At 43.2% G+C, this 27,302-nt stretch overlaps 1 protein-coding gene across 7 annotated transcripts in view; it reads left to right on the top strand.

Annotated features, from left to right (window-relative positions):
- Window positions 1-3,698: 3,698 nt before the first annotated feature.
- Window positions 3,699-27,302, top strand: part of rhbdd1 (rhomboid domain containing 1) — a 70,860-nt gene continuing 47,256 nt past the window's right edge. For 2 of the 7 annotated variants that reach the window (XM_041215479.1, XM_041215488.1), the window contains exons 1-4: window positions 3,699-3,820; window positions 17,164-17,693; window positions 20,097-20,229; window positions 24,869-24,957. In XM_041215479.1, the coding sequence (XP_041071413.1) occupies window positions 17,261-17,693; window positions 20,097-20,229; window positions 24,869-24,957 (655 nt within the window). In that variant the 5' untranslated portion in view covers window positions 3,699-3,820; window positions 17,164-17,260. Of the gene's footprint in view, window positions 3,821-4,125; window positions 4,193-6,118; window positions 6,138-14,100; window positions 14,120-17,163; window positions 17,694-20,096; window positions 20,230-24,868; window positions 24,958-27,302 lie in introns of those variants that run through there. The other 5 variants (XM_041215471.1, XM_041215451.1, XM_041215459.1 and 2 more) reach the window with 5 other exon arrangements.

The following is a 27,302-nucleotide window of genomic DNA, read 5'->3' as shown; positions in this document are numbered from 1 at the left end:
ATGAGCTTCCAGCCACAAATCCATGCTATCATGAATGCCGCACATTTCCACCTCCATGAAGTCACCCAAAGCTGCCCCACCTCAGCTCATTTGCTGCTGAAATGCCTTTTACCTCTGCATTTGACCATTCCAATGCATTACTGACTAGCCACTCAACATTTTACCCTCTGTAAACTTGAGGTCCATCCAAAACTCTGCTGCCTGTGTCCTAACTTGCACTAAGTCCCATTAACCACTTGCTGACCTACATCAGTTTCCGATTAAACAATGCCTTCATTTTAAAATTGTCATCCTTGTTTTCAAATTGCTCTATGACTTCATCTCTCTCTATCTTTAACCTGTTCCAGCACTCCAAGATATGCACTCCTTCAATCCTGGCCTCTTGACTATCCCCGATTTCTTATCGAAATATATAAGATTTTGAAGAGGCTTGACCAGGTCAATACTGGGAGATTGTTTCCCTAGCTGGGGAATCTAGAACATAAGGGCACAGCTTCAGGATAAGGGATAAATTGTTTAGATCTGAGATGAAATTTCTTCACTCAGAGGGTTGAGAATCTTTTGAATTGTTTGCCCCAGAGAGTTGTAGATACTTCATTGTTGAGTATATCCAATATTTAGATCGATAGATTTTTGATCTCTCAGAGAATCAAGAGATACAGAGAACAGACAGGAAAACAGAGGATCAGCCACAATTGAATTGAATGGTGCAGCAAGCTCGCAGGGCTGAACAGTCTACTCCTGCTTCTATGTCTTATGTTCTTATCACTACGCCATGTGTGATTTCTCAACAATGAAAAACAGGCAATGGTAGAACCCGTGACTACACTTCAAAAAGTACCTCATTAGCTTAAAGCACAAAGATGTTCTCAAATTGTGAAAGGCAAGATCTCTTTTGTTCTTTACTGCTCACAGAATGGTTACCGCACAGGAGGCCATTTGGCCCATTGAGTCCAGTCTGGTCCTCTGCAACAGCAACTCACCTTGTGCTACTCACATGCCTTTTCCCTGTAGCCCTGCACTGGATGTTTACCTTTAACATCCTTGTTCCCAGCAAAACAATCATTATCTTCCGATCTTTTCACTTCCCTGGTACAGTCCCCATCTTTGTACCCTCAAATTAGAGGGCCTTCAGCCAATCTTGCCTTATATACAACTGGCCTCGTCATCAGTTGCCAGATTTGGTTTGAGGAGGTCAGGCTTTGCCATGTCTCACTCTCCTCATTCAAATCTTACTACGACTTCAATTCTAGGCTCTTCGCCACAGCCAATTCTCTGAAATGGAGCAGTGGCTAACCTTCTGGAGGAGAATAGCAGTGGCCTTATATTCCTTAGGATTCGGAGGCAGGGTTGTCAACTGTGATTAAATGTATTCCTGGAGGTTTCATTACATTCCCCCACACTCCAGCCATTAGTCAGCCAACACATCCATCCTTGTTTGGTACTGCCTTCATACGCCAATCGGAAGGTGAAAAGACTCATTACCCAATTGGCTGTAAACCAATCAGCCTATTTCCCCCTATTTTCAGTATTTTTATATCTGGTAAAGAGAAATGTTCAAAGAAAATTAATAATACTATTTCTTTAAATGTCCCTATGATTTTTCTCCAGGATTGTACACAGTAGTGCCCTGGAGATTGATCTTCAATTCCTGGAGATTGATCTTCTATTCCTGGAGACTCCAGGCCAATCCTGGAGGGTTGGGAACCCTATTTGGCAGTTTGAGGTGACTTGAGTGGTATGCTGCAGGGAAGTGCTTATTTAGGTTGCATGCAAATGATACCTCAGATGGTCTGATACTCTGAAGTGTAAAACTGCCAGTTGGGCAACATTGGGAACTAGTGGTCTCAGTTCTATTTCAAGGAACTCCTGGTCAGCCTCCCACTCTCCACAACCTTCAGCTCATAGAAGTCCTACACATGGATCATAAAAACATAACTATATAAGAAAAAGGAGCAGAAGAAGGCCATATGGCCTGTTGAACTTGCTCTGCTATTCAATATGATCATGGCTGATCTTGAGCTTCAAATCCAATTTCCCACCCTCTTCCCATTTCCCCCAATTCCCTAAGATCAAAAATCTGCTATCTCAGTCTTAAATATCTTCAATGCATCCACAACCCTCAGGGGTGGAGAATTCCAAACGTGCGTAACCTCTCAAATAAAGAAATGCCTCATCAATCCCTAATCCTAAAATTTGTACTCCCTTGTTCTAGATTCCCCAGACAGGGGAAACAACTTCTCAGTATCTACCCTGTCAAGCCCCTTCATAATTCTAAATGTTTCAATTAGATCACCTTTCATTCTTTCGGATTCCAGAGTATATACCCAATTTACTCAGCCTCATCCTAGGACAACCCTCTCACCCTTGCTGATCGACATTGGCTTCCGCTTCTCCAAAATTTCAAAATTTGAGTCGTTCCATGGTCTCACCCTTACCAAATCTCTGTACCCTCCCCCACTATATGACCACCACTGCCCTCCCCCACAAATTTGTTCCATTACTGGCAGCTGTGCCTAAGTTCCAGTGCCTGGAATTCCCTTCCAAATCCCTTCCACCTTTACACCCTCCTTAAAATTAACCTTCTACACAGCTGTGCTTCATGGTGACTCCAACCCAATATTTCCTTGTACGGCATGGCACCTAAATCCAAGCCCCATGCCAGCCTCCAGTTAATACCTCTATGAAGCAGAGCCTTGGGGGCAAAAACAGAAAATGCTGGAAAAACTCAGCAAGTCTAACAGCATCTGTGGAGAGAAAAAAAAGAGGTTAACGCTTTGAGTCCTTATGACTCTTCAGACTAAAGAAAAGTAAAAATGTAATGAAATTTATATTGTTGCAGGTGGACTGGGTGGGGGGGGGGGGGGCCAGGTGAAGCTGGATAGAAGGCCAGTGATAGATGGAGGCAAAGAAGAAATTGCCAGAGACTTCATGGACAAAAGGACAAAGGGGTGTTAATGATAGTGGTACTGGCTAAAGGAGGTGCTGATGGTGGTATTAAGGTCAGAAAGCAGAACGTGACAATAGCAGGACAAGGGTAAACACTCTGGAAAGAACAACATGAACAAGGGTGGGTGGGGGGGAGGGGACAGTGGCAGGAAAGATGAAAATAGGATAAAAGATGGGGATAAAACAATGAATAAAAATGAAAATAAATAAAAAAAATAAGTGGATAAAAAATAAAAATGAAAATGAACTTTGAAAAAGGGGGTTAAAAAAGGGGTGAGGCTGGAGGAGAGAGTTCATGGTCTGAAGTTGTTGAAGTCAGTGTTAAGCCCGGAATAAAAACAAAAAACTGCTGATGCTGGAAATCCAAAACAAAAACAGAATTACCTGGAAAAACCCAGCAGGTCTGGCAGCATCGGCGGAGAAGAAAAGAGTTGACGTTTCGAGTCCTCATGACCCTTCGACAGAACTGCAACTCTTTTCTTCTCCACCGATGCTGCCAGACCTGCTGAGTTTTTCCAGGTAATTCTGTTTTTGTTAAGTCCGGAAGGCTGTTAAGTGCCTAATCGGAAGATGAGGTGCTGTTCCTCCAGTTTGCGCGCCGAGCTTCGCTGGAACATTGCAGCAGGGTAAGGACGGACATGTGGGCACGAGGGCAGGGTGGGGCGCTGGGTCTGTTGAGTTTTACCAGCAGTTTCTGTTTTTGTTTCAGATTTCCAGCATCCACAGCATTTTGCTTTTTTTTAATCTTAGAGCCTTGGGATAGTTCTCTGAAACGAAAATCCTTATCGGGGAAAACGATGCTCTGTTGAAGGGTCATACGGACCCGAAACGTTAACTGTGCTCCTCTCTGCAGACACTTGAGTTTTTCCAGGTATTTTTATTTTTGTTTCACTTTTTACACTTGATACGTGATGATGCAATTCCTGAATGGAGCTTGAAACCATTTCCCAAACATCCCACTCCCCTCCCCTCCCCTCCCCGGTCTTAGCTGACGCAATTTCTCCTCGCACCGAAAGAAGGTTGTTAATTTTGCCTTAGACCTGACGTGGCTCTCCCTGACAGGGCCAGGATGGGAAATAAAGAGGGCCCCGGTGCGTCAGCTCGAGCTCAGTCTTCACGCGGAACCTTTTATCGCGGCCGCAGGAAGTTGGGGGTGGGTGGGAGGAGGAGGAGGAGGTGGGGGGGGAAATAGTTATTGTTCGGACGCATGCGGACTGACGGTTGGGCTTCCTCTGACGTCACAGTGAGTACGGTATTTTCAAACGATAACGGCCGAGCGGGTGCCGGGCGGGCCGCGGATGAGGAGAGGAGGGGGGCGGGTTAAAATCGGGCTAGGAGCAATCACCTCCGCTTTGGCGGTTTCTTATCGTGCCACTGACCTCAAAACACATTTGGGGGCGGACGGCCCGTTGCCGTGCTGCGCATTGGTCCCATTTTCAGTTTCGCTTCGAAATTGCGACTTCTTCGTTAAACATAACCCGCTTAAAAAGGGGTAAACTTTAGTCTCCCGATTATGTCCGCCTTTTAACGTTCCCACTGTTTTGTAAACTGCGCCTGGTTTGGACGTGACCTCGCAAATGTGCATGTTAAAACAGCGGCGGAAACCTGTGACTCTTTAGTCGATGTGCCCAGAGATTGCTGTGAAGAACATAAGGAATTAGGAGCAGGAGTAGTCCATACAGCCGCTTGGACATTGGCCCCACCGTTCGAAAGGGTCGTGGCCGATCTGCCTCAATGTCACTTTCCTGCCCACCAAACCCCCCCCCCCCCCCCCCCGCCCCCATGTGCCATGTTTCCCTGAGACCAAAATTCGGTCCATTCTCAGCCTTAAATATAAAAGCAAAAAAACTGCAGATGCTGGAAATCCAAAATAAAAATACCTGGAAATGCTCAGCAGGTCTGGCAGCGTGTGCGGAGTGGAGCACAGTTAACGTTTCGAGTCCCTACGACTCTTCAGCCTTAAATATATTCAATGATGGTCCACCTACCATCGTATGGGGTAGAGAATTCCGAAGATTCCCAACCCCTTTGGGTGAAGAATGTTCTCCTCACCTCAGTCCTAATTGATTGACCCCTCATCCTGACTTTGTACCCCTCACCCCCCCCCACAATTCTTGATTTCCCCAACCAACTTCTGTGTCTGTCGACCCCGTCAAGCCGCTTCAGAAACGTGTATGTTTCAGTGAGATCACCGCTCGTTCTGCTAAGCTCCAGAGAATATAGGCCCTGGGTTACTCACAGTTAATACAGAAATCCTGCTACCTTGAGTTTAAAGTGGCACTAGGGTAGAGAGCTCAGCAAATAACCTATGCCATTAACCAAGGGGGCCGCAAGATGAGTATAAATAATTGGAATGCCTACAGCCAAAACAATTTTGAAGAAAAGCAAGTGTTCAGTAGAGGTGCAAACAGTATTTTTTTTTTACTGTTGCGGAAGTTTTCATTTTTCAAGTTATGCCCACGGTTAAGAAGAAGGAATGAATAAAAAGGGAATGACTAAAGAGTAAAAGTGAGAATAACAACTTGGGTGGAATGGAATGAAAATAGCTGAGAGGCATTCTCTCAAAATGGGAAGATGCCTGTTGTATTCTTTAATCATGATCTAAAAAAAATTCAAAGCCATACTTTCACTAGAGGGGGTCATTAATTCTGAAGGAAACAGGTAGATTCCTAGTAACAACAACATATATTTATAATAGCACCTTTTAACGAAGCAGAATATCACCAGGTGCTGCACTGGAACACAGCGTTATTTGGACAGTGACCAAAAGCTGGCCGCAGAAGTAAATTTTTAAGGAGCGTATTAAAGGAGGCATGTGGAGAGAATACGAATGTTTAAGGCCTGGGCAGCTGAAGGTACAGCTGGCAATGGTGGACTAAGGCAATTCGGGATATACAAAAAGCCAAAATTGGAGCAATGCATAGATTAGTGACTGGGTGTGGTGTGGTGCGGTGCAGGGGTGTTGGTGGTAGTAGGACCTGGAGAAGATTACAGAGATGGGGGAGAGGCTAATAAGGGACTTGAGAACAAGGGAAATAATTAATAAAACCAGGCATTGCTAATTTTAAGAGGAATTTTACTGTTTTAGAATTGTAAGTCAGACCATTATAAGGTACAAATAGCTGTCCTTTTCTTGTAATTAAAGGTATTTTTGAGACCAGGAGTAGCAGTTTCTTTTTCCCAGAAATGTGAGTTTTAATCCATTGGTTGGACTGCTTTAATACAATTCTTTGCTCTCAGAGCAGCTGCAACATGTTGCACGATCAAAGTTTGCGTATTTTTGAAATAGAAAGGCAGTAAAGGGCTGAAACTGGAGAAATACAAATGTTTTGCATGTATTTAAAATAGTTATTCAGAATTATTGGCAAATTATGGAAATTATTTGTATTGCTTTTCCAGCGGCCCATCTGTTCTGTGGGGGTCCATGCTCTAGGATTAGTGAGTCTTGGGCAACAGTCACTGCAAGATTTTACCTGGAGATCAGGAATGTAAACACATCTGCATGTATCTAGGACTCAATGCCTTTTAAAAACATATACATAACAAATATATATATACTAATTCAGGATTGTGGTCATTGGCAGCATTTATTGCCTATCCTTTGCTATTCTTAAGCAGGTTATAGTGAACCACTGCAGTCTTTGTACTGCTGGATAGAGTTAGAACACAGCATAAGACATGGGAGCAAAAATAGCTGGAAAAACTCAGCAGGTCTGACAGCATCTGCGGAGAGGAACACAGTTAACATTTTGAGTCCTTATGACTCTTCATCAGAACTAAGGAAAAATAGAAATGAGATGAAATATAAGCTGGTTGAGGGGGGTGGGACAGGTAGAGTTGGATAGAGGGCCAGTGATAGGTGGAGGCAAAGGAGAGATTCCCAAAGATGTCATAGACAAAAGGACAGAGGGGTGTTGACGGTGGTGATATTAGCTATAGAATGTGCTAATGGTGACATTAAGGGTAGAAAGCAGGATGAGCAAGTGACAGATTGCCCTAGTAGGGGTGGGGTAGGGGAAAGGGGTCGAAATGGGCTAAATGGTGAAGATAAAACAATAAATGGAAATACATTTAAAAATAATAGAAATAATTTTCTACCCTTAATGTCACCCAGGTCCTTCTGAATCTCAGTTCCACAAGCAAGCAGTGATAGGAGCAGGTCATCAAAAGATGTCACAAAAAAAAGTTGAAGTTGGTGATATTATCTAAACGAATGTGCTAATTAAGAATGGATGGTAGCGCACTCAAGGTATAGCTCTAGTGGGGGTGGGGGGCATAAAAGATTTAAAAATAATGGAAATAGGTGGGAAAAGAAAAATCTATATAAATTATTGGAAAAAAACAAAAGGAAGGGGGAAGAAACAGAAAGGGGGTGGGGATGGAGGAGGGAGCTCAAGACCTAAAGTTGTTGAATTCAGTATTCAGTCCGGAAGGCTGTAAAGTGCCTAGTCGGAAGATGAGGTGCTGTTCCTCCAGTTTGCGTTGGGCTTCACTGGAACAATGCAGCAGGCCAAGGACAGACATGTGGGCAAGAGAGCAGGGTGGAGTGTTAAAATGGCAAGCGACAGGGAAGTTTGGGTCATTCTTGCGGACAGACCACAGGTGTTCTGCAAAGCGGTCGCCCAGTTTACGTTTGGTCTCTTGAATGTAGAGAAGACCGCATTGGGAGCAACGAATACAGTAGACTAAGTTGGGGGAAATGCAAGTGAAATGCTGCTTAACTTGAAAGGAGTGTTTGGGCCCTTGGACAGTGAGGAGAGAGGAAGTGAAGGGGCAGGTGTTACATCTTTTGCGTGGGCATGGGGAGATGCCATAGGTGGGGGTTGAGGAGTAGGGGGTGATGGAGGAGTGGACCGGGGTGCCCCCGGAGGGAACGATCCCTGTTTGGTGGTGGCATCATGCTGGAGTTGGCGGAAATGGCGGAGGATGATCCTTTGAATGCGGAGGCTGGTGGGGTGATAAATGAGGACAAGGGGGACCCTATCATGTTTCTGGGAGGGAGGAGAAGGCGTGAGGGCGGATGCGCGGGAGATGGGCCTGACACGGTTGAGGGCCCTGTCAATGACCGTGGGTGAAAAACCTCGGCTAAGGAAGAAGGAGGACATGTCAGAGGAACTGTTTTTGAAGGTAGCATCATCAGAACAGATGCGACGGAGGCGAAGGAACTGAGAGAATGGGATGGAGTCCTTACAGCAAGCGGAGGTGTGAGGAGCTGTAGTCGAGGTAGCTGTGGGAGTCGGTAGGCTTGTAATGGATATTGGTGGACAGTCTATCACCAGAGATTGAGACAGAGAGGTCAAGGAAGGGAAGGGAAGTGTCAGAGATGGACCACGTGAAAATGATGGAGGGGTGGAGATTAGAAGCAAAATTAATAAATTTTTCCAGGTCCCGACGAGAGCATGAAGCAGCACCGAAGTAATCATCGATGGACCGGAGAAAGAGTTGTGGAGGGGGGCCGGAGTAGGACTGGAACAAGGAATGTTCCACATACCCCATAAAGGGACAGGCATAGCTGGGGCCCATGTGGGTACCCATAGCCACACCTTTTATTTGGAGGAAGTGAGAGGAGTTGAAGGAGAAATTGTTCAGTGTGAGAACAAGTTCAGCCAGACGGAGTAGAGTAGTGGTGGATGGGGATTGTTTGGGCCTCTGTTCAAGGAAGAAGCTAAGGGCCCTCATTGATTACTTTGGTGCTGCTTCACGCTCTCGTCGGGACTTGGAAAAATTTATTAATTTTGCTTCTAATCTCCACCCCTCCATCATTTTCAAGTGGTCCATCTCTGACACTTCCCTTCCCTTCCTTGACCTCTCTATCTCAATCTCTGGTGATAGACTGTCCACAAATATCCATTACAAGCCTACCGACTCCCACAGCTACCTCGACTACAGCTCCTCACACCCCCGCTTGCTGTAAGGACTCCATCCCATTCTCTCAGTTCCTTCGCCTCCGTCGCATCTGTTCCGATGATGCTACCTTCAAAAACAGTTCCTCTGACATGCCCTCCTTCTTCCTTAACCGAGGTTTTCCACCCACGGTCGTTGACAGAGCCCTCAACCGTGTCCAGCCCATTTCCCGTGCATCCGTACTCACACCTTCTTCTCCCTCCCAGAAACATGATAGGGTCCCCCTTGTCCTCACTTATCACTCCACCACCTCCGCATTAAAAGGATCATCCTCCGCCATTTCCGCCAACTCCAGCATGATGCCACCACCAAATAGATCTTCCCTTCACCCCCCCGTCGGCATTCCGTAGGGATCGTTCCCTCCGGGACACCCTGGACCACTCCTCTATCACCCCCTACTCCTCAACCCCCACCTATGGCACCTCCCCATGCCCACGCAAAAGATGGAACACCTGCCCCTTCACTTCCTCTCTCCTCACCATCCAAGGGCCCAAACACTCCTTTCAAGCGAAGCAGCATTTCACTTGCATTTCCCCCAACTTAGTCTACTGTATTCATTGCTCCCAATGCGGTCTCCTCTGCATTCGAGAGACCAAACGTAAACTGGGCGACCGCTTTGCAGAACACCTGCGGTCTGTCCGCAAGAATGACCCAAACCTCCCTGTCACTTGCCATTTTAACACTCCACCCTGCTCTGTTGCCCACATGTCTGTCCTTGGCTTGCCGCATTGTTCCAGTGAAGCCCAACGCAAACTGGAGGAACAGCACCTAATCTTCCGACTAGGCACTTTACAGCCTTCCGGACTGAATATTGAATTCAACAACTTTAGGTCTTGAGCTCCCTCCTCCAACCCCACCCCCTTTCTGTTTCTTCCCCCTTCCTTTTGTTTTTTTTCCAATAATTTATATAGATTTTTCTTTTCCCACCTATTTCCATTATTTTTAAATCTTTTATGCCCCCCACCCCCACTAGAGCTATACCTTGAGTGCCCTACCGTCCATTCTTAATTAGCACATTCGTTTAGATAATATCACCAACTTCAACACCTCTGTGTTCTTTTGTTCCTTTGTCTGTGACATCTTTTGATGATCTGCTCCTATCACAGCTTGCTTGTCCCTACAACACCCCCCCTCCACTTCTCTCTCCCCCCCACCCCCACCAACCTTAAACCAGCTTATATTTCACCCCTCTCCTTGTAAAGAAAAATCAGTTCTGTTGAAGGGTCATGAGGACTCAAAACGTCAACTCTTTTCTTCTCCGCCGATGCTGCCAGACCTGCTGAGTTTTTCCAGGTAATTCTGTTTTTGTTTTGGATTTCCAGCATCCGCAGTTTTTTGTTTTTATAGGTTTGTATCTGTTGGCGTTTAGAAGAGTAAGGGACGACTTGATTGAAACCTTTAAGATCCTGAGGGATCTTGACAGGGTGGATGTGGAGAGGATGTTTCTTGTGAGAGTATCTAGAGCTAATGGTCACTGTTTAAAAATACGGGGCCATCCATTTAAGACAGGTGAGGAGATTTTTTTTCGCTGAGGGTAGTGAGTCTTTAGAACTCCTTTCCTCAAAAGGCAGTGGAAGCAGAGTCTGAATATTTTTAAGGCAGAGGTAGACCGATTCTTGATAAACAAGGGAGTGAAAGGTTATCAGGGTGAGGTTGGTCACAATCACATCAGCCATGATCTTATTGAATGGTGGAACAGGCTCGAGGAGCCGTGTAGTCTACTCCTGCTTGTAATTCGTATGTTCATAGATCCATGTGCACTATTTTTTGATGCTGGATGAATTTACTTTGCCTCGGTAGAACCTAGGAACCACACAAAAGTTGTGGCACAGAAATGTTTGCCAAAATGCAACTAAGCTCTCTGGAGTCGGGTATAGGAAAGGTGGGTGGGTGGGTGTGATGTCATTATGAAGTGATAATGTACTCCATGTTGGTCAAATAGAAACTATACCGGTGTCATTTTTTCAGTAATTTAGTTTGGAGACTGTTTTAAGCTTGGTAATGGGGGGTTCTCTTTCAGAAATCTGGCTAACCAAACAAATTGGAGTGGATTCTTCTTGCCCATTTGACAGTGTTAGAAAGTACTCTTTACTTTTCTATAATGTTTTAAGCAGAAAAGCTTTTGATTTTTCTTTACAATAGCTTATGTATATTCTTCTTTCACTGTGACTGGGTGATGATGAGGCTGGTCTTTTGTATATCACTTGTTTACAGAAATTCGCATGACTAGTTGCTCTTGTGAGACATTTGATCTTGAGTCTCAACACAGCATCTGAATGTGATACTTTATGTTCTGTGACAGGTTCTGCCTCTTGTCTCCTGCAAGAGTGCTGCCTTAAATTTCTTCCTTGGAATCTGTTCCTTTAGTAGGTTATACTTTAACCTTCTGAACATCATTCTTATTTATGGCCAAGAAGACTGATGAAGATTCTGGCCAAGAAGACTGATGAAGAAAATCTTTTTAGGCAGTCTCTGTTTTGGAATGTAATGCTAAGAAAACATCCTGATATGTCCATTTTATGCTAATATGGAAGCGAGGTGGATGCTCAGTAACCCTGTATCGTGGACATCAGGTTCCCTTGATTTACAGAAAGATCATGCTGCAGCAAAAGTTCTACTGTGCCAAACCTCTGGTCTTGGAGTGAACGTGTAAGAATCTTAGGATCAATATTTTAAAGAAATTCCATTTTAAAATATTAGAAATTATATCCCAATTGTTATTTTGTAAAACCTGTGTAAATTAATTCTCACTTTACGTCTGGAATCAAAAGTTTCAAGCAGCCTGTCTAAAACTGACCTGGGGAAGGGTGACAATTATCTTGGAAAATGTACAATATATGTAGGCAGTAATAGACAAACTGGGCAGATTTCACACTGGGCAACTATTTCAGATATCCAAGACTAGGGTGAATATGCAGAAAGTACATTTCTGAAATGGTTTAAATGCTAACACAAATCACTTATGCACAGCACTCAAAACAAATACAACGATTATTCATGGAACTCTTTTTTTCCAACTTCAATTTATTTTTGAGTCGGTGAACAAATATGCAGGCACGTGGCAGGCTCAGTCAACGCAGCTAGTTTGCCTGAAGGGTATTCTTAATATTTGTACATTTGGGGGTGGCAGCAGGACTTGGGAAGTCTCTTGCAGAAAATGAACAATTCACCCAGTGTCTTTGGTCTGTTATTTAATCAAGGCATGCTGACCAAAACAGGGATAACTTCAGACAGCTTCTCAAAACATCCATTTTAAGGAGGAATTGCATTCCATGAACTGCAAGCAGGTTGCCTGTCATTTTTTTTTCTCAAAAGAGAGCTTTGTTCAAATAATGATCTAACATTCCTCATTTTAAAACATCTGTTTATCCTTTACTGTAACAATATCCAAATGTATTCTTGTCATAATCCTGTCCTTTACTAATGGTTTTTTAACAAAAGAACTTCTGTCAGTTCATGGCTGGAATCCTGAAGAAGTTATTGTTGCATTATCTCAGAGCTTTGTTTGGATCACTGGAGCAATTCTACTTTGACTTATTTGTGAATATCTGAACGTAAGGCAGTATGGAAGCAGGATTACATTTTTGCAGGACTTCAGTGTTACAAATCTCAAAGACATTAACTTCAGAATGGGATGTTGAATACCTTGGAATGATTTACAGGCTAGGATATAAACCCACGACTCAGAGACCAATCAATACATGAATAAAATACCTTGGCAATAATAAGGGAAAGAAGACATTAATGCATTTTAGGATGATTTTTTTTTCAGAAAAAGAACGCATTTAAAACTTAGTCCTGAAATTAGATAATGGGTTATTAATGTACAATGCTTAAGGAAATCTGAAATTCCAATTCCTGCTATTTACACAGATGTTAACCTATTTATTTCAGTAGGTCTGATGCATCCAATAGCACAGAGGGAAATTTCAGACAAATCTTTTGGATAAGCAATTGTTAGCTAGTTTCTCATAGGCCTGAATCTTTGGCTTGGCGAGCGGGGGCGGGGCCTGCTCGCCAAGGCATAAAATGGTGTGCAGTGACGTCAGGCGTGCATCCTGACGTCACCCCGCATCATTTAGGTTTTCAGTTTGGCGGGCACGCAGCCAAGTCAGCTGCGCACCCGCCGAACTGTCAAAGCCCTATTAAGGCCATTTAAATATCAATTAAACTAATAAACTGAGTGCCCGTCCCACCTTAAGGTTGGCAGGCAGATGAAGAACCCAGGTGGCCTTCGCATTTTTCATGGAACCTCATCCGTGGGCGGGATGAGGTTTCATGAAGGGTTTATTAATTCAACAATTTTTTTCATTAATGTTCATTAACATGTCCCAGCTCATGTGACACTGTCACATAAGGAGACATTTCTTAAAATTTTTTCTTTTCTTTATTAAAATTTTGGGAATTTAAACTAATCTCCGAGGCAGCTCCGTGCCTCGGAGATTTCTGCGCTCTTTCACGCACTTGCACTAAAGAGCGCAGGCTCCGACTTAGGGAAGCACCACCCAACCGCCCCCCCCACCCCCCGCCCGCACAGGGAGCGCTCAGCTCTTCAGGGTGCACGTCATGCTGGGTGGGCCTTAATTGGCCTGGCCACGTAATATGGCGGCGCGGACCCAATCTGGGGCGCCAATCAGGTCCGCGCCGGCCCCCGCACAGCTTCCTCCCTCGATAATGCAATTTCAGATCCTTAGCCAACAACAGTCTTTGCATCAGTAGTTAATCACTGACATAATGCTAAGATTGCCTTACATCACAACTTTTCTGATGTCCACACTAAGTAGGGCTCTGGTAATTTTCCCCTTGTGTTATAATGAATTGCAATTTTACCTCATTTATTTGTATCATATCCTGAATACCCCTGAGTGGCTGTCTAGATATTTAATGTGCAACAGAATATCTGAATGAATGGAAGATCTTCTTGGTCGTTTATCACATGCACTCAAAGCTGCACTCTCACCATTCTGAAAGAAATTTCTCAGGGAAGGTAATGTTCGGGATTTCTATTAAGTCTTGGAATTTTTGGCATGTGTCTGCAGATTTTTAATCTTCCTAGACATTGAGAGACTATGGGAAGAACTGTTGCTCCTCAGCCCAAATTCCACTGTCAGGTTGAAATGCAGATCGGGAACTCAGAAATATCAGCGGCAGGACCTTGAGGGCGATTTTGTACGAAGCAGCCTATTAAGATGCCGCATTCAGGAGCCCTGATCAATTAAGGACAGCAGAGAGGCTCCACAGCAGGGAGGCCAGCACCTCCCCTCAGGTGGGTGGGTCCTGCTGATGAGAGGAGAGAGGGTGCCTCAAGATGAAGGCGCCTTCTGAAATTTTAGAAAGTTTAAAAATAAAATGTAGCCACAGCTGCTGGACCATCATTGTGAAGAGGATTCCCTTCTCAGAATGACCTGTAGCCGCAGCTGTGGTCCTCTGGTACCCGTGGTGCCAGTGGGGTGGGGTGGCGGAGGGGGGCGGTAGGGGGACGTAGAATTAGGGTTGACAACTATGTTTAAATGTATTCCCGGAGGTTTCGTCAGATGACTTGCCCCCACACTCCAGCTATTAGCCGGCCAATACATCCACCGTTGTGACACACTGCTTTCCTAAGTCAATTGGAAAGCGAAAAGACTCAATACTCAATTCTATGATGCTTGACTGTCAGCCAAAAGCCTTTTTTCCCCCATTTTCAATATTTTTTTTATATCTAGTAAAGAGAATTGTTCAAAGAAAATGATTTAAAAAAAAATCTTTTTTTTAACCTTCTCGATGATTTTTCTCCAGGATTGCACACAGCAGCGTCCTGGAAATTGATCTTCAATTCCTGAAGACTCCAGGTCAACCCTAGAGGGTTGACAACCCCAGAATTAAAAGAAGCATCACTGCACCCCCCCCACCCCACCCCACCCGACCTGCTGCTGTGAAGCCACCGCCATCCATCTTCTGGGCTTCTGCCTCAGCTGGGGGTCCATTTCAGTGTGTGACATTTGTCCCCTCAATAAGCATTTTAACTGGCCCTAACAACTGCACCCCTCGTCCCCAGAAGTGGTCTCACTGAAAATAGGTTAGAGGTGGGAGCATGTTGGCAGACAGGCATGCTGGTCTGTAGTAAAATTGCCAGCACGCCTGCCTACAAAACCTGCCGCCTTCATCGAATGAAAATCCAGCCATGTATATATCAACATTATTTTGATATAATTTGTTTTAAGACTTGTACATCACCCTCTGGTTCAATTTAAGAGTGTTGTTTTAGACCTCTTTTTTTAAAAAAAACAAAGGAGCTGGAGGAGACTTCCATTCTGCTTCTGTCTTTTGTTATAAAGGTTCATGACAACAGGGTGGGTGGGAGCACAGAATGCTCCATGTCTGTAGTGGTTCTACCACTTCCTCGGGCATTTTTGAGATCCATTAAGTGCTTGGATCATTTTTTTTTTCAAATGACTTTGCATCAAAGGCCATTCCTCCTCACAATCTTCAGAGCTGTAGTTTTCTTGGTCTCTGATTTTTTTTCCCCCAGATTTCACCTCTTCAAATATCTAATAATATGCAGAGAGCCTTGAACTTGTATCAAGAGCCAAAATTAAAAGTAAATGCAGAAAGCATAAGAGTTAAACAATCATACTTTGTCATTGCTGATTATGGCTGAAGTCCACAGTAAATATGTCAAGAGTGGAACAATTAACATGCAGTTAATTCTGTTGAGAATTTGTGTTCATTTTTCATATGGAATACACTGTGCTTATTAGTTATGAATATTTGCTTCAGATGTGGTGTGAACTTCTGCTTTCCTCCTGTTGCACATACATATCCCTGGGTTTATTTAACTTATATAAATGACTTCCCTATTAATAAGATGTATGGTCCTAGCTGGGTCAGAAAAAGGTCATTGATTTGTCTTCCATACCTTGGAAGAGCTCAGTGGTGACCACTCCTATTTCTAGCTTTTAATATAAAGAAATACCTTGAATGCTGTTATTTCTCTGCATCAGATATTGAAAAAATATCTGGGAGCCCACTGGGTCTTAACCTTTGGTCCCATCTCTGTAGCGTTAAGGCCATTTTCTGCTGCAGAATGACTAAAGGAGTCCTTTTTCTGGCTTCAAATAAAAGTGGGCAGCAAATACCTGGACCGTGGTGAAACTATTTTTAAAATGTATTCTTTTATGGGATGTGGGTGCGCTGGCAAGGCCAGCATTTGTTGCCCATCCCTAATTGCCCTTGAACCGAGTGGCTTGCCACACCATTTCAGAAGGCCATTTAAGAGGCAATCACATTGCTGTGAGTCTGGAGTCACATGTAGGCCAGACTCGATAAGGGTAGCAGATTTCCTTCCCTAAAGGACACTAGTGAACCAGATGGGTTTTTTATGACAATCGAGAAAAGTTTCATGGTCACTATTACCGAGACTGGCTCTTCAATTCCAGATTAATAATTGAATTTAAATTCCACCAGCTGCCATGGTGGGATTTGAACCCTTGTCCCCAGATCATTAGCCTGGCCCTCTGGATTACTAGTCCACTGACTTTAACACTTTGCCACCTTCTTCCCCTTTCACCATGCTTTTACCATTATGGTAGATTATTCCTTCTGACTCTAGGATAAAGGTAATCTTTTCCTGATATCCAACCAGGAGGAAGACATTCCTTGGTCTTGATAAATATTTGGGTGCATGTATTTTAAATTGCTAGGCATTGGTCACAATGTCAATTAGTTTAATTATACAGTGTTAAGACCCCTGCATTGCCTGTACATCTGGTTCTATTGTACTTTTTCCACTGTACTTGATTATAAAAGTCTCTTGCCATGCCTTCCAAGTATTTTGAACGCGCCTAACTGTAGTTGCTCCTTACGATTTAAAACCTTAGTGCAATTTTTAAAAAATTTAAAACAATGAACTTCCCACCACAATTAAATGAAAATTTGTATCGATAAACATTTAACTTTAGTGTGACACAATAAAGCTAGATTTAGTTAGCCAACGTCATAACATTCAAGGCTATGGGCCAAGTGCTGGTAAATGGGATTAGGTAGGTAGGTAGGTCAGGTGTTTCTCACGTGTTGGTGCAGACTTGATGGGCTGAAGGGCCTCTTCTGAACTCTGTGATTCTGTGAACAGTATGGAAAATTTGTTGTCATTTACATAGTGGGAATGGTAGACGATGACACCAAAACAATTGAGCAGAACAGCATTTGCTTTTTGCCAACATGTTGTTAAATTGAACTTTCTTGTGTTCATTATTTTTTTCATTCAAAAGTAAAAATGCTGGTAATACATGTGTGCTGCATAACTCCAAGTATGTGTTATTGTAATTTCAGGTAAAAGTCACAGTTCTGCAGCTAACTTCATTGCTGAATACAATATTAACTAATCCAAAGAACCATCGCCACTGCTTATCCATTGATAGTGGGAGTCATGTATTCCAGACGGCGAGGAGTGAATTTGGGACTTTTTCTGTTACTAAGCCAGATAATTCAAGTGGGATTTGATAATATTCCACCTGCTACACTGATAACAATGGCGTTGAATATCTATCTTTTCTTATCACCAGTTAAGCCATTATTGAACGTTTGCACCAGTGTGCATGAAACCTGGGACAGACAAGATTGGAGTCGTCTTTTTTATTCGCCATTTCACCATGCTGATGACTGGCACTTATATTTCAACATGGTGTCTATGCTATACAAAGGGATCAAATTGGAGCAAAGGCTTGGCACCAGGTGGTTTGCCTACATTTTGTCTGTGTTCTCTTTAATAACTGGAGTCGTCTACTTAGCACTGGAGATGCTCCTAGTAGAATTAATGAAGGATCACTCATATAAATTGCAATGTGCAGTTGGTTTCTCAGGTAAGGAAGTTTACTTTTTGCTGAATTTTATGCTCATCAGGATGAGTGTAGCAAAACTTTAGCCACTCACCTTTTCACACAAAGTAAAACTTATCCTACTCCTGTCTAATCAGGTATGCCAAATTCTTAATTTCATTTGACTGAATTTATTACATTTAGTGTTGAGTAACAAGTTAAACCTACTTACCAGCCTTGATGATAGGGAAGTATCTTGTGACAGGTAACTTTAACATGATAAAATTTGACATTTAAGTTTAAGAGGGAGTAGGGACCGTCACAAACCAATGTTTCAAACTTATGGCTGACTTTGAAAGAATGAGGGATAAATTGAGCTAAATTATTATTGATTAAACCTACAGACAAAGAAGTATTTGGTTCAACACAAGAGCAGTACATACCCCTAAAAGCCAAAAGCTCCACTTGTGTAGTTAGGTAGTCATGGTCAACATTTGAGGTAATATGCAGTCTAAAGCTACTAAAAAAGGTATGCATAAATGCAAAGAAGAGTGGAAATCTAGCAGAGAGCTATAAAAACAACAAAAGGATACAACAGAAGTATTAAGAATAGGGAGGAAAAAACTCGCAGTAGAAATCAAGAATAAGAATAAAAGTTTGTATAAGTATGTTAAAAGAATGGGTAAGGAAAATGTGGTCCCATTAAAAACAGATGCTGTAATCAAAAATAAGGAAATGTCAGATTTGTCAAATGAGTACTTTGTATCCATCTTCATAGCAGAGGAAGAGCCAAAATATTGGTGGTACAAGGGAAACTAAAAATAAATCAAGTGTAGGAACTTATTGGATTTATTTTAAGTTTAAAAAAGGGAGAAAATAATGAGACTTAAGATAGACAAATCTCTAAACCTGGTGGTATCCACCACAGGAAGAAATAGATGAGGAAATTGCAAATGCCTTCATTGTAATCTTCCAAAACTCTCTTGATTCAGGGATTATGACATTGGATTGGAAAATTACTAATATCTCGCCATTGTTTTAGAAGGTTGGGGGATGGATCCTGGGTAACTACAGATCTGTTGGTCTAACGTTACTTATGAGGAAGTCTATAGAATCTGTCATTTGGGACAGAGTACCTGAGGGGCTGGACATATTTGAGCTGATCATAGAGGGTCAGCATGTATTTGTGAAGGATAAGCTATGTTTGGCTAACTTAGTTTCATTTTCTGAGGAGGTCACTAAAATGGTAAATAAGCGAGTGTATATGGATGTTATCCATAATGAGGAATTCAGAGCAAGAGAGCTTAATCTTAAAGTTTAGCTTGGAAACCAGGATGCATTTCTTAGGATTAAGTGCAGTTGAAATCTGGAATTCTTTCTTGAATTGAAATCAATATTTTCTTGTTAGGTAAGTGGATAATGGATATGAGTCAAAGGCAGGTAAATGAGTTTGAGTCACAGATCAACCATAATCTAATTGAATGGTGGAACAGGCTTAAGTGGCTGAATGGCTCACTCCTGTTCCTGTGAATTTTTCAGCTTCACATATCAGCCACCTTCAGTCCCTCTAAATAAGTTTGCCAATTTATCCTTTATTCACAGTTTTCTACTATGGTTCTGCATTCATTAGGGAATTGGTTGATACTGGCTGCGCTCAATCCAGATAGGACTTTTACAGCCAACATAGAGAGACTTTCATCCTTTCAGGCTGCTCCAGATTCAAACTCAGCTCTGACAGGAAATGTTCAGTATTTTGGCTCTTGGTCCCTCATGTAAGGAAAATTTCCAAGACTTTATTTCTGTAAAAGGTTTACATCTGCTGTAGCACAACAGTTGCACCAAATCACTGCATTAAAATGCCAGGAGACAGATTAGAGCCTTGAACCTCCGTACAATAGCTCCCTTTCTTTCAACATGCCATTAGGAGATATATCTGATAAAGAATCCAGCTCCCACAGGGAAAGGCAATTGATGCATAAGTTGCCACTTGATTATTTATGGGATTTGTAAGGGAAGAGAGAGAACTGCTGTTTTAAAATTCCTAAAAGAAAACTGCTTTGTTTTTCACACTGGATATGTCATTTTAATAGAAACAGAATGGTTCAGGTGTGAGAGGTTGTGCCTGTGAAATCATCATGAAATCATTTCTCCATTTGAACTTGGCTTCCCAGAGGCACTAAGTGGGGGCCATCAATCGAGAGTCAGTGGAATCAGAAATTTAGCCATTTTTGGGCTGCCCTTATGCACTTAAGGCAAGATGCGGGCAGAGCAAGACTGGCCTGGCCTGCCTTCCTGAAAATTGTATATGGCACAGGATCTGGGGATTAGATAACTTTTTTAAAATGACTGATGTACTTGCAGAAACAATGAAATAACCATGTTGTATGTGGGCTTGAAAAGGAAGCATTGTGGCTTATTTGGAGTATGTTCGTTTTAATTTTGTTTCAGGTGTTTTATTTGCCCTGAAAGTTGTGAACAACTATTACAACCCTGGAGACATCACTTATGTGTTGGGCTTCCCAGTGCAGAGTCAGTATGCATGTTGGGCTGAGTTGATAGCAATTCATTTGATTGCTCCAGGGTAAGTAAATACATAATCTGTGATACAGTGAATTACTTTTAATAAATGTTGCATTGACTCCCAAAAGAATTACTCCAATTCTTCTGAGAAAACTAATAGTTATTGAATTATTGAAAAAAAAATCAGACTGCTGATTTTTTTTAATGTCTTTTTTTTTTTGCAATTATCGTGAAGCTCTAAGTTGTTGATGTAATTATAATTGCCAGAATAAAAAAAAATTGTGTTTTTTCTCAGGATTCATTTAATACCGAAATAGGAAAAGGGCTCTAACAGAGTTCATTAAACTTTAAAAGCAAAGGAACTCTGAGAAAAATTACAGTTGAGGGCCTTGGGGAACAAAGGATACAAAAATGTTGTTTTCACCTGGATGCTTTTTCCAATTTCATTAAACGATAAATTGATGCTGATCTGTATGAGGCTACACCATGGAATCCTGTTTTCTGCTACTACTGGATTCTAACAAACCTGTAAGTGCCACATGGCTGATGTAGCTGCAGTTCACTCAAACAAAGTAACATTGAGCACTTTTTTGCTGAATGTTGATCAGATAATCCACAGAATAAGTTTTGCCAGCATACCGGAAGATCTTGACTTGTTTCAGCCAGTGAGAATATGATTGTCCCTGTGGCAAATGGAACAAGCTTGCAAGGTGAGTATGGTGACAATGCATTGCATCTCAATACACATGGAGATTCATTTTGTTATTGACTCCTCACAGTGGGTTTCTGATCTCTGCAGTGCCATTGTGGGAAGGTAATGAGAAGAGTCCAAGTATTTCATTCATGATGAAGGGAAGGAATAAAATAGGACCATTCTTTCTTACAGACTTTACATGGTTGTCTGTATTGGCTTTTGCAGCTTGGAAACAGATCTATAGCTTATTCTGTGGACTGGCAAAGGTGTGTGCTGTGGAAAGAATGCAGCAAGATGTAAATAATGTGTACAGTGACATACAAAGCTGTGATAAGTTTTGAAAAAAGATGAGAGATGAAGGACAAAAGTTATCAAATGGAAAAATTTAAAGAAATTAAACGAGGTAATGGGTGGGCATCATGGCAAGCAGGGGCAGACAATCCCATGGGAACTGTAAAATATGTTTCCCGATGGTGGGCATAGGCAGCGGGAACTTGCGGTCCTGACCGTTGTGGCGGGATAATGACCAGTCACCTTTCCCGCCAGAGGCCATCAAAAAGCCCTTTTCCGTTCCATTGTCGGGATTCAAATGAACCCCGACTGAAATTTTCCCCCTTCCCTGTCCTTGACCCAGCCATCTTCAGCTGCTTCATCAATGACCTTCCTTCCATCATAAATCAAAAGTAGGGATGCGCAATCAGCAGTGAACAATGTTCAGCGTCGCTCGCAACTCCTTGGATACTGAAGCAGACCTGGACAATATCTAGACTTGGGCTGACATATGGCAAGCAACGTTCACACCACACAAGTGCCAGGCAATGACCATCTCCAGCAAGAGAGAATCTTCCATCGCCCTTTGACATTCAATGGCATTACCATTGCTGAATCCCCCACTGTCAACATCCTGGGGATTACCATTGACCAGAAACTGAACTGGACTAGCCATATGGATACTGTGGCTACAAGAGCAGGTCAGATGCTCGGAACCCTGCAACGAGTAACTCACCTCCTGACTCCCCAAAGCCTGTCCACCATCCACAAGGCACAATTCAGGACTGTGATGGAATACTTTCCACTTCCTGGATGAATGCAGCTCCAACATCAAGAAGCTCAACACTATCCAGCACAAAGCTGCCCACTTGATTGGCACCCCACCCACAAACATTTACTCCCTCCACTACCGATACACAGTAGCAGCAGTGTGTACTGTCTGCAAGATGCACGGCAGTAACTCACCAAGGCTCCTTCAACAGCACCTTTCAGACCCATGAGTGCTACTGTCTAGAAGGACAAGGGTAGCAGATGCATGGGAACACCACCACCTGGAAGTTCACCTCCAAGCCACTCACCGTCCTGACTTGGAAATACATCACCGTTCCTTCACTGTCACTGGGTCAAAATCCTGGAGCTCCCTCCCTAACAGGACTGTGGGTGTACCTGCACCACATGGACTGCAGTGGTTCAAGAAGGCAGCTCACCACCATCTTCTCCAGGGTAATTAGGGATAAGCAATAAATGCTGGTCTAGCCCACATAGCATGAATGAATAAAGGAAAAAAATTGACCTCCACCACTTGGACACGTGGATTTTGGGAGTGGGAATGACGAGGGTGGGTATTTATACCATCATTTGTGGTGGGGGGGGGTCCCCTAGAAGAGAGGGCAGGTGAATGTTATCTTTTATGGGACAGAGGGTAATAGTGGGGGTGTTCAAGGGTGACTTTGCAGAGGTTCATGGTGACACCAGGAGAGTGAATGGTTAGGGGGTGGAGGGTGTGGGTAATGGGGGCAGGGTAAAAGGTGTTCAAGTGGGTCTCAAAACATACTGTCACCATGTGAGCTCAAAACCTCGAGGTGGACTAATTGAAATGCTGGATGGGAGTTGGGTCACAGCATGGGCAGAGCTGCAGGTCAGCTCAATTGGACAACTGAAGTCCTTACAATGCAACAGCATTTGAACTGCTGAGTGAGAGGGCAAAGACTCAATATGTGTGGGAGGCTTCACACACACGGTTCACAAGGACCCTGGCAAAGATCTTTGCCTCCCTGCACGCATGATTCCGAGGGCACAGACCCAGCCTTGGGTGCCCCCCTAAAAAGATCGGGGTTGGGAGGCACAAGCTTAATGACTAAGAATCGCAACAAAACCACATCAGACCTCATTAAAGTGCAAGTGTAGTCTATTAACAAAAGTGTATCAACATTGAATAATGAAAGTGCACCCGTGCAACCATGTGAAATCAGAACTTATGAATTTTTTGTTGCCTGTCACTGTGTCTAGGTGCTACCCCGATATCCGCAGCAGGGGTGGAGGCAGCCTGCTGACCACTATGCCCTGTTGTCCTTGATGACTTTGGTGGATGTCCTTTGTCATCCAGGCCTGGAGGGCCCCAGCTCACTTTGAGTCTCCTGCTCTGGTGCAGTCACAGAGGCTGAAGCTGATGGGGTCACGAGAGGCTATGGCATCAGCTGTGCTTGCTTGTGCCCTCTATGCCAGACTCCTCCCTCCCTCCTTCCACAATATGAGCTCTCTGTGGCAGGGTCAATGACCCACAATCACCTCCCCACCTGCAGACGACATGAACTGCAGTATAGCTATGAGGTATCAATGCATCACGTTGAGAAACCATTTATGCATGAACAGCACAAAGTGGCCTGGCTACTGAGGCCCGTGTCCCAGTTCCCATTCTGTGAGGTGAGTTTGAGCAATAGAGGGTTCACTTACCCTGGTGGCACAGATGAGGTCACTCACTCTTTTCCTGCATGCAGGGCTATCCTCTGGTGTACAACAGTGTCCTCCACTGTTGGCACTCACCACCCTGGCACTGCCTCCCATGCAGGGTTGGTGAGTCAGGTGGGCCTCCTCCTTCCATCCCTGGGTAGAGGACATCCCTCCTGCCCTCCGCTGCATTCAGCAGTACTTAGAGGTGAATCGTTGAACCTTGGTGCTGGTGCTGCTTTGGGTCTCCGAGCCATTTCCTGGACCGCATTTCAGAGCGGGATAAAGCAGCAGCTGTCCGGGCGCCCTTTAAATATGGCTGCCAGATATGACAGGGGGGCGTGCAACTTCCTGCCCGTCCCCTAACAAAGTCAGGAAACCCCCAGCTGCATAATTAATTAACCCAGCATCACACGATTTGGAACAATTTCCCACTGGACTCCACGAGGGAAATACTCTCGCCTCCTGCCCCCACTACGGGACTTAGACCCGGAGTGGAAAATCCTGGTCCAATGTCTCTCTTATCACTCTTTCTCCTCCCACCCGTTCTTTCCAAGCCATTGACTCTTGCTAGGTATAGCTGCATTGGTGCTGGTTGCTCTCTCATACCTTGCTCAAGTAATCTCATTTATGTCTGAGCCCCAACAGGAGAGTCAATAATCTATTACCAGAGGAGGCATCACAGCCAAGCCCAAGCTACAAACGTATAATGTTGTGAATTTGGCACACAAACCATCTTTTCATTCAATAACCCCTTGCCAAATCTGGCATGAATGCTCTGGCCTACAGTTACTTTCACATTTGCGTCCAACTACACTCGTAATCAAACAAATTACGTGGCTTAAAAGATTCCAGAATTTTGGGTGTAGATGAAGTTTGTTTTGATGTGAAGGTAAATAATTGGAGGGTTTAGTTGGGGTCTCGGCAGTAATGACATGACCTGTTTTATAGGGATATACACACCAATTGCTCAATAAAACATTTTTAGTTCCCAAATGGTATGTTTTTGGTGTGGATGAGATTTTACAGCTGTTGTCAGTCTGTATTGCAGAAAGGCCTCTGGTAACAATTCACTTAAGGAGTTTAAGAGAGAAAGTAATCACTTTGGTTGCTTTTTGATAAATTGGCATTTTCAGGAGTGCCTTTCAATTAATTTTAACATTGACATAATTTTGTTTTAAATGGTTGGAACACCGAACTCTTAATTGTCAGAATAACTGCTGTGAAGACACTGCTCAATCAATGTCACTTTGAGTATGCACTTGCTAAGAGTTTTATTTTCTTCTAGATCATCTTTTGTTGGCCATCTTTCTGGCATTCTTGTTGGGTTACTGTACACCAAAGGACCCTTGAAGAATTTGATGGAAGTGTGCGCTGGTAGGTGCAACAATTTACGCTGCTTGGTCACAAAGCACAGTTCCCTATTGGCTGCCTACCCTTTCATCATTTAGACATTGGAATGCACTTTGCACTTTCCAACTTGTCATATGGTACTGTATCTAATGAAGTTTTTGTGTAAATTACAGTAATCCTAGACCACCATAGACTGTGCTGGAGACCAATACAAAAACAAGTAGGAGAAATTTGTTTTAAAAAATGTCATAAGCAAAGCTGCTTTTCAAATTTTTTTTTAAAGAAACCCATTTTATAGTTTAAAACCATTTGTAGAGCAACACTGGATAGTCAGAGAATTGGTGTACATGTCACATAATTTCTTCACATTGACATTAAAAGACTTTTGCCGAATAGTAGCAATTGCAATACATGTTCTTACATTTATTCTAACCACCTCTTCTGCCACCATCCATCCCCCTCCCAACCACCCCACCCAGTTATATGTGGTGTTAAAATGACTCAGTGAATGGAATGTTAGAGCATTAATGTTGACTAGGAGTGCTGAATTTGAATGCTGTTCTGTTCTGACTTTTGTGCTCTAGCTCTCTTGGGGGCAACTTTTCCTTTTTCCATGGTCAGCAATATAGGCAGGTTACCCATGGAGCATTTTTGGTCTGTCTGTCAGCTGGACCATAGCTTGCTTGTGTGAAGTGCTTTGAAGCTAACTGTTGACGTACTCTGAAAATTTTCTGTGTTCGTTGTTCACCGAAAACAATGCAGATCTTCTGGATTTGTTTATCCTCTACAGAAAACAGGACAAATCTAGTGGTGGGTGGCTGAGAGTAGGTTCATATGTTACCTCTTAACCTTTAAAATACAGGATCAATTGCAAACAATATGGTGAGTATATTGTGTTTAATCAGAGTTTAAGATGGGACAGCAAAATTAAATGATTGTGTCCAAGTCGAGCAGGATGGCTGGCTTACGTAAATAGCTCTTCTTTTCCATACTTTCTTCGGTGTCTTCATGACTTTTCAAACTACCCAAGAGTGTTAGACGGAAGTCAGCATGGATCCACTCTGGAGAGCTCTCCGTTTCACCTTCTGCAGTAGAAGTCTTCCAAATTTCCTGTTGTACCTTTTTTCAGGGCTGAACCTGGGATTCCTTCTGGGACAATAAGGTCTTGTCAGGAAGGCTTCCCCTTTGACGTAAGATGCCCTATGTCATGTCAAGTTCTTTGTTCAAACCATGGAAAGAAGCCCACCCTTCTGTTATCTTCCACCTTCAAGGGCCACATATATTTCTGTTATTGACTGATAATGCCTTTAGTACATATTAAGGATTGCTTCTCTTATCTTATTCCTTAACCCTAGTAAAACAAAACTTAACTAATTTCCAGTAAAACAAAATTTATTACATCAATCTAATACTCTACCTACTCCAAGCTAAATGCCATGCAAATATCCACGGATATCTCCACTTTCTAACACATGTACAAAATAGCTCTTAAATTTCGTTCTCTGTGTAAAGTTTTACAAGAACCTTGTCATCTCCGATCCAGCCTTCATGTTTGTTTATAAGCTCTGCATTCTTTTTCATTATTTGGCCCTCTCACATTTTCCAGGAAATAAAGTTCTGACTGCTATTTTCAGGTATCAGTTAATCCTAACTTGTAGAGACCTTTGTCTCAACTTTAATTGAAAAAGTTTCAGGAACCTATTTCTTCATAAAATATGTCTTTGTTTTAGTAAAAAAGTGCCTCAGTTTATGAATTAGAAGTGCATGATAAATGCTGATACCAAACTTTGAGATTTATATATCCTGTTGTGAGACATTTCCAAAATACCTTAGTTGCTTTTCTTTGAGACGTAGGGAGGAATAATACAGGGGAAGAGGTGTGGACAGCACGCCCACCCAGAAACAATGTTGGTGTGGAGCTGACATGCTCCACTCCAACCCACTACGCAGCCACAAAGCGTTTAGGGGTGGGTTAACAAGTGCTGAGTGGAACTTCCACCGCTCACCTGGGGAGGAAGTCCTGCCCTCCAGAGCTGCCAGCCAATCTGATTGGTCAGCATCTCCATCAGCTCTGGCAACGCCAGGAAGGCATCAGTGACCACTGCCAGGACTGCAGAAGAAGAAGAAAGCTAAGACCAATGGATCTCTGGAATATGTAAGCCCAGGTTCTTGGGCTGAGAGGGTTTGGGTAGGTTAAGCAGAGGGTCGAGGTGGGTAGAAAAGAGGGGGGGGTGGTTTCAGCCTTGGAGGGGGCCATCCAGCGCTCGGCAAAGGGCAGCCCCCAAACAGCAACCTCCCCTCTTCTTTCCTGCTCTTTAAACATTTCAGTGAAAAAATTGGACTGCCCACTCCCACCTAGCTGCCCATGC

The sequence above is a fragment of the Carcharodon carcharias genome, chromosome 2 (assembly GCF_017639515.1).
Source record: "Carcharodon carcharias isolate sCarCar2 chromosome 2, sCarCar2.pri, whole genome shotgun sequence".
In the NCBI taxonomy this organism is placed as follows: domain Eukaryota; kingdom Metazoa; phylum Chordata; class Chondrichthyes; order Lamniformes; family Lamnidae; genus Carcharodon; species Carcharodon carcharias.
This window is presented reverse-complemented; position numbering and strand designations above follow the sequence as displayed.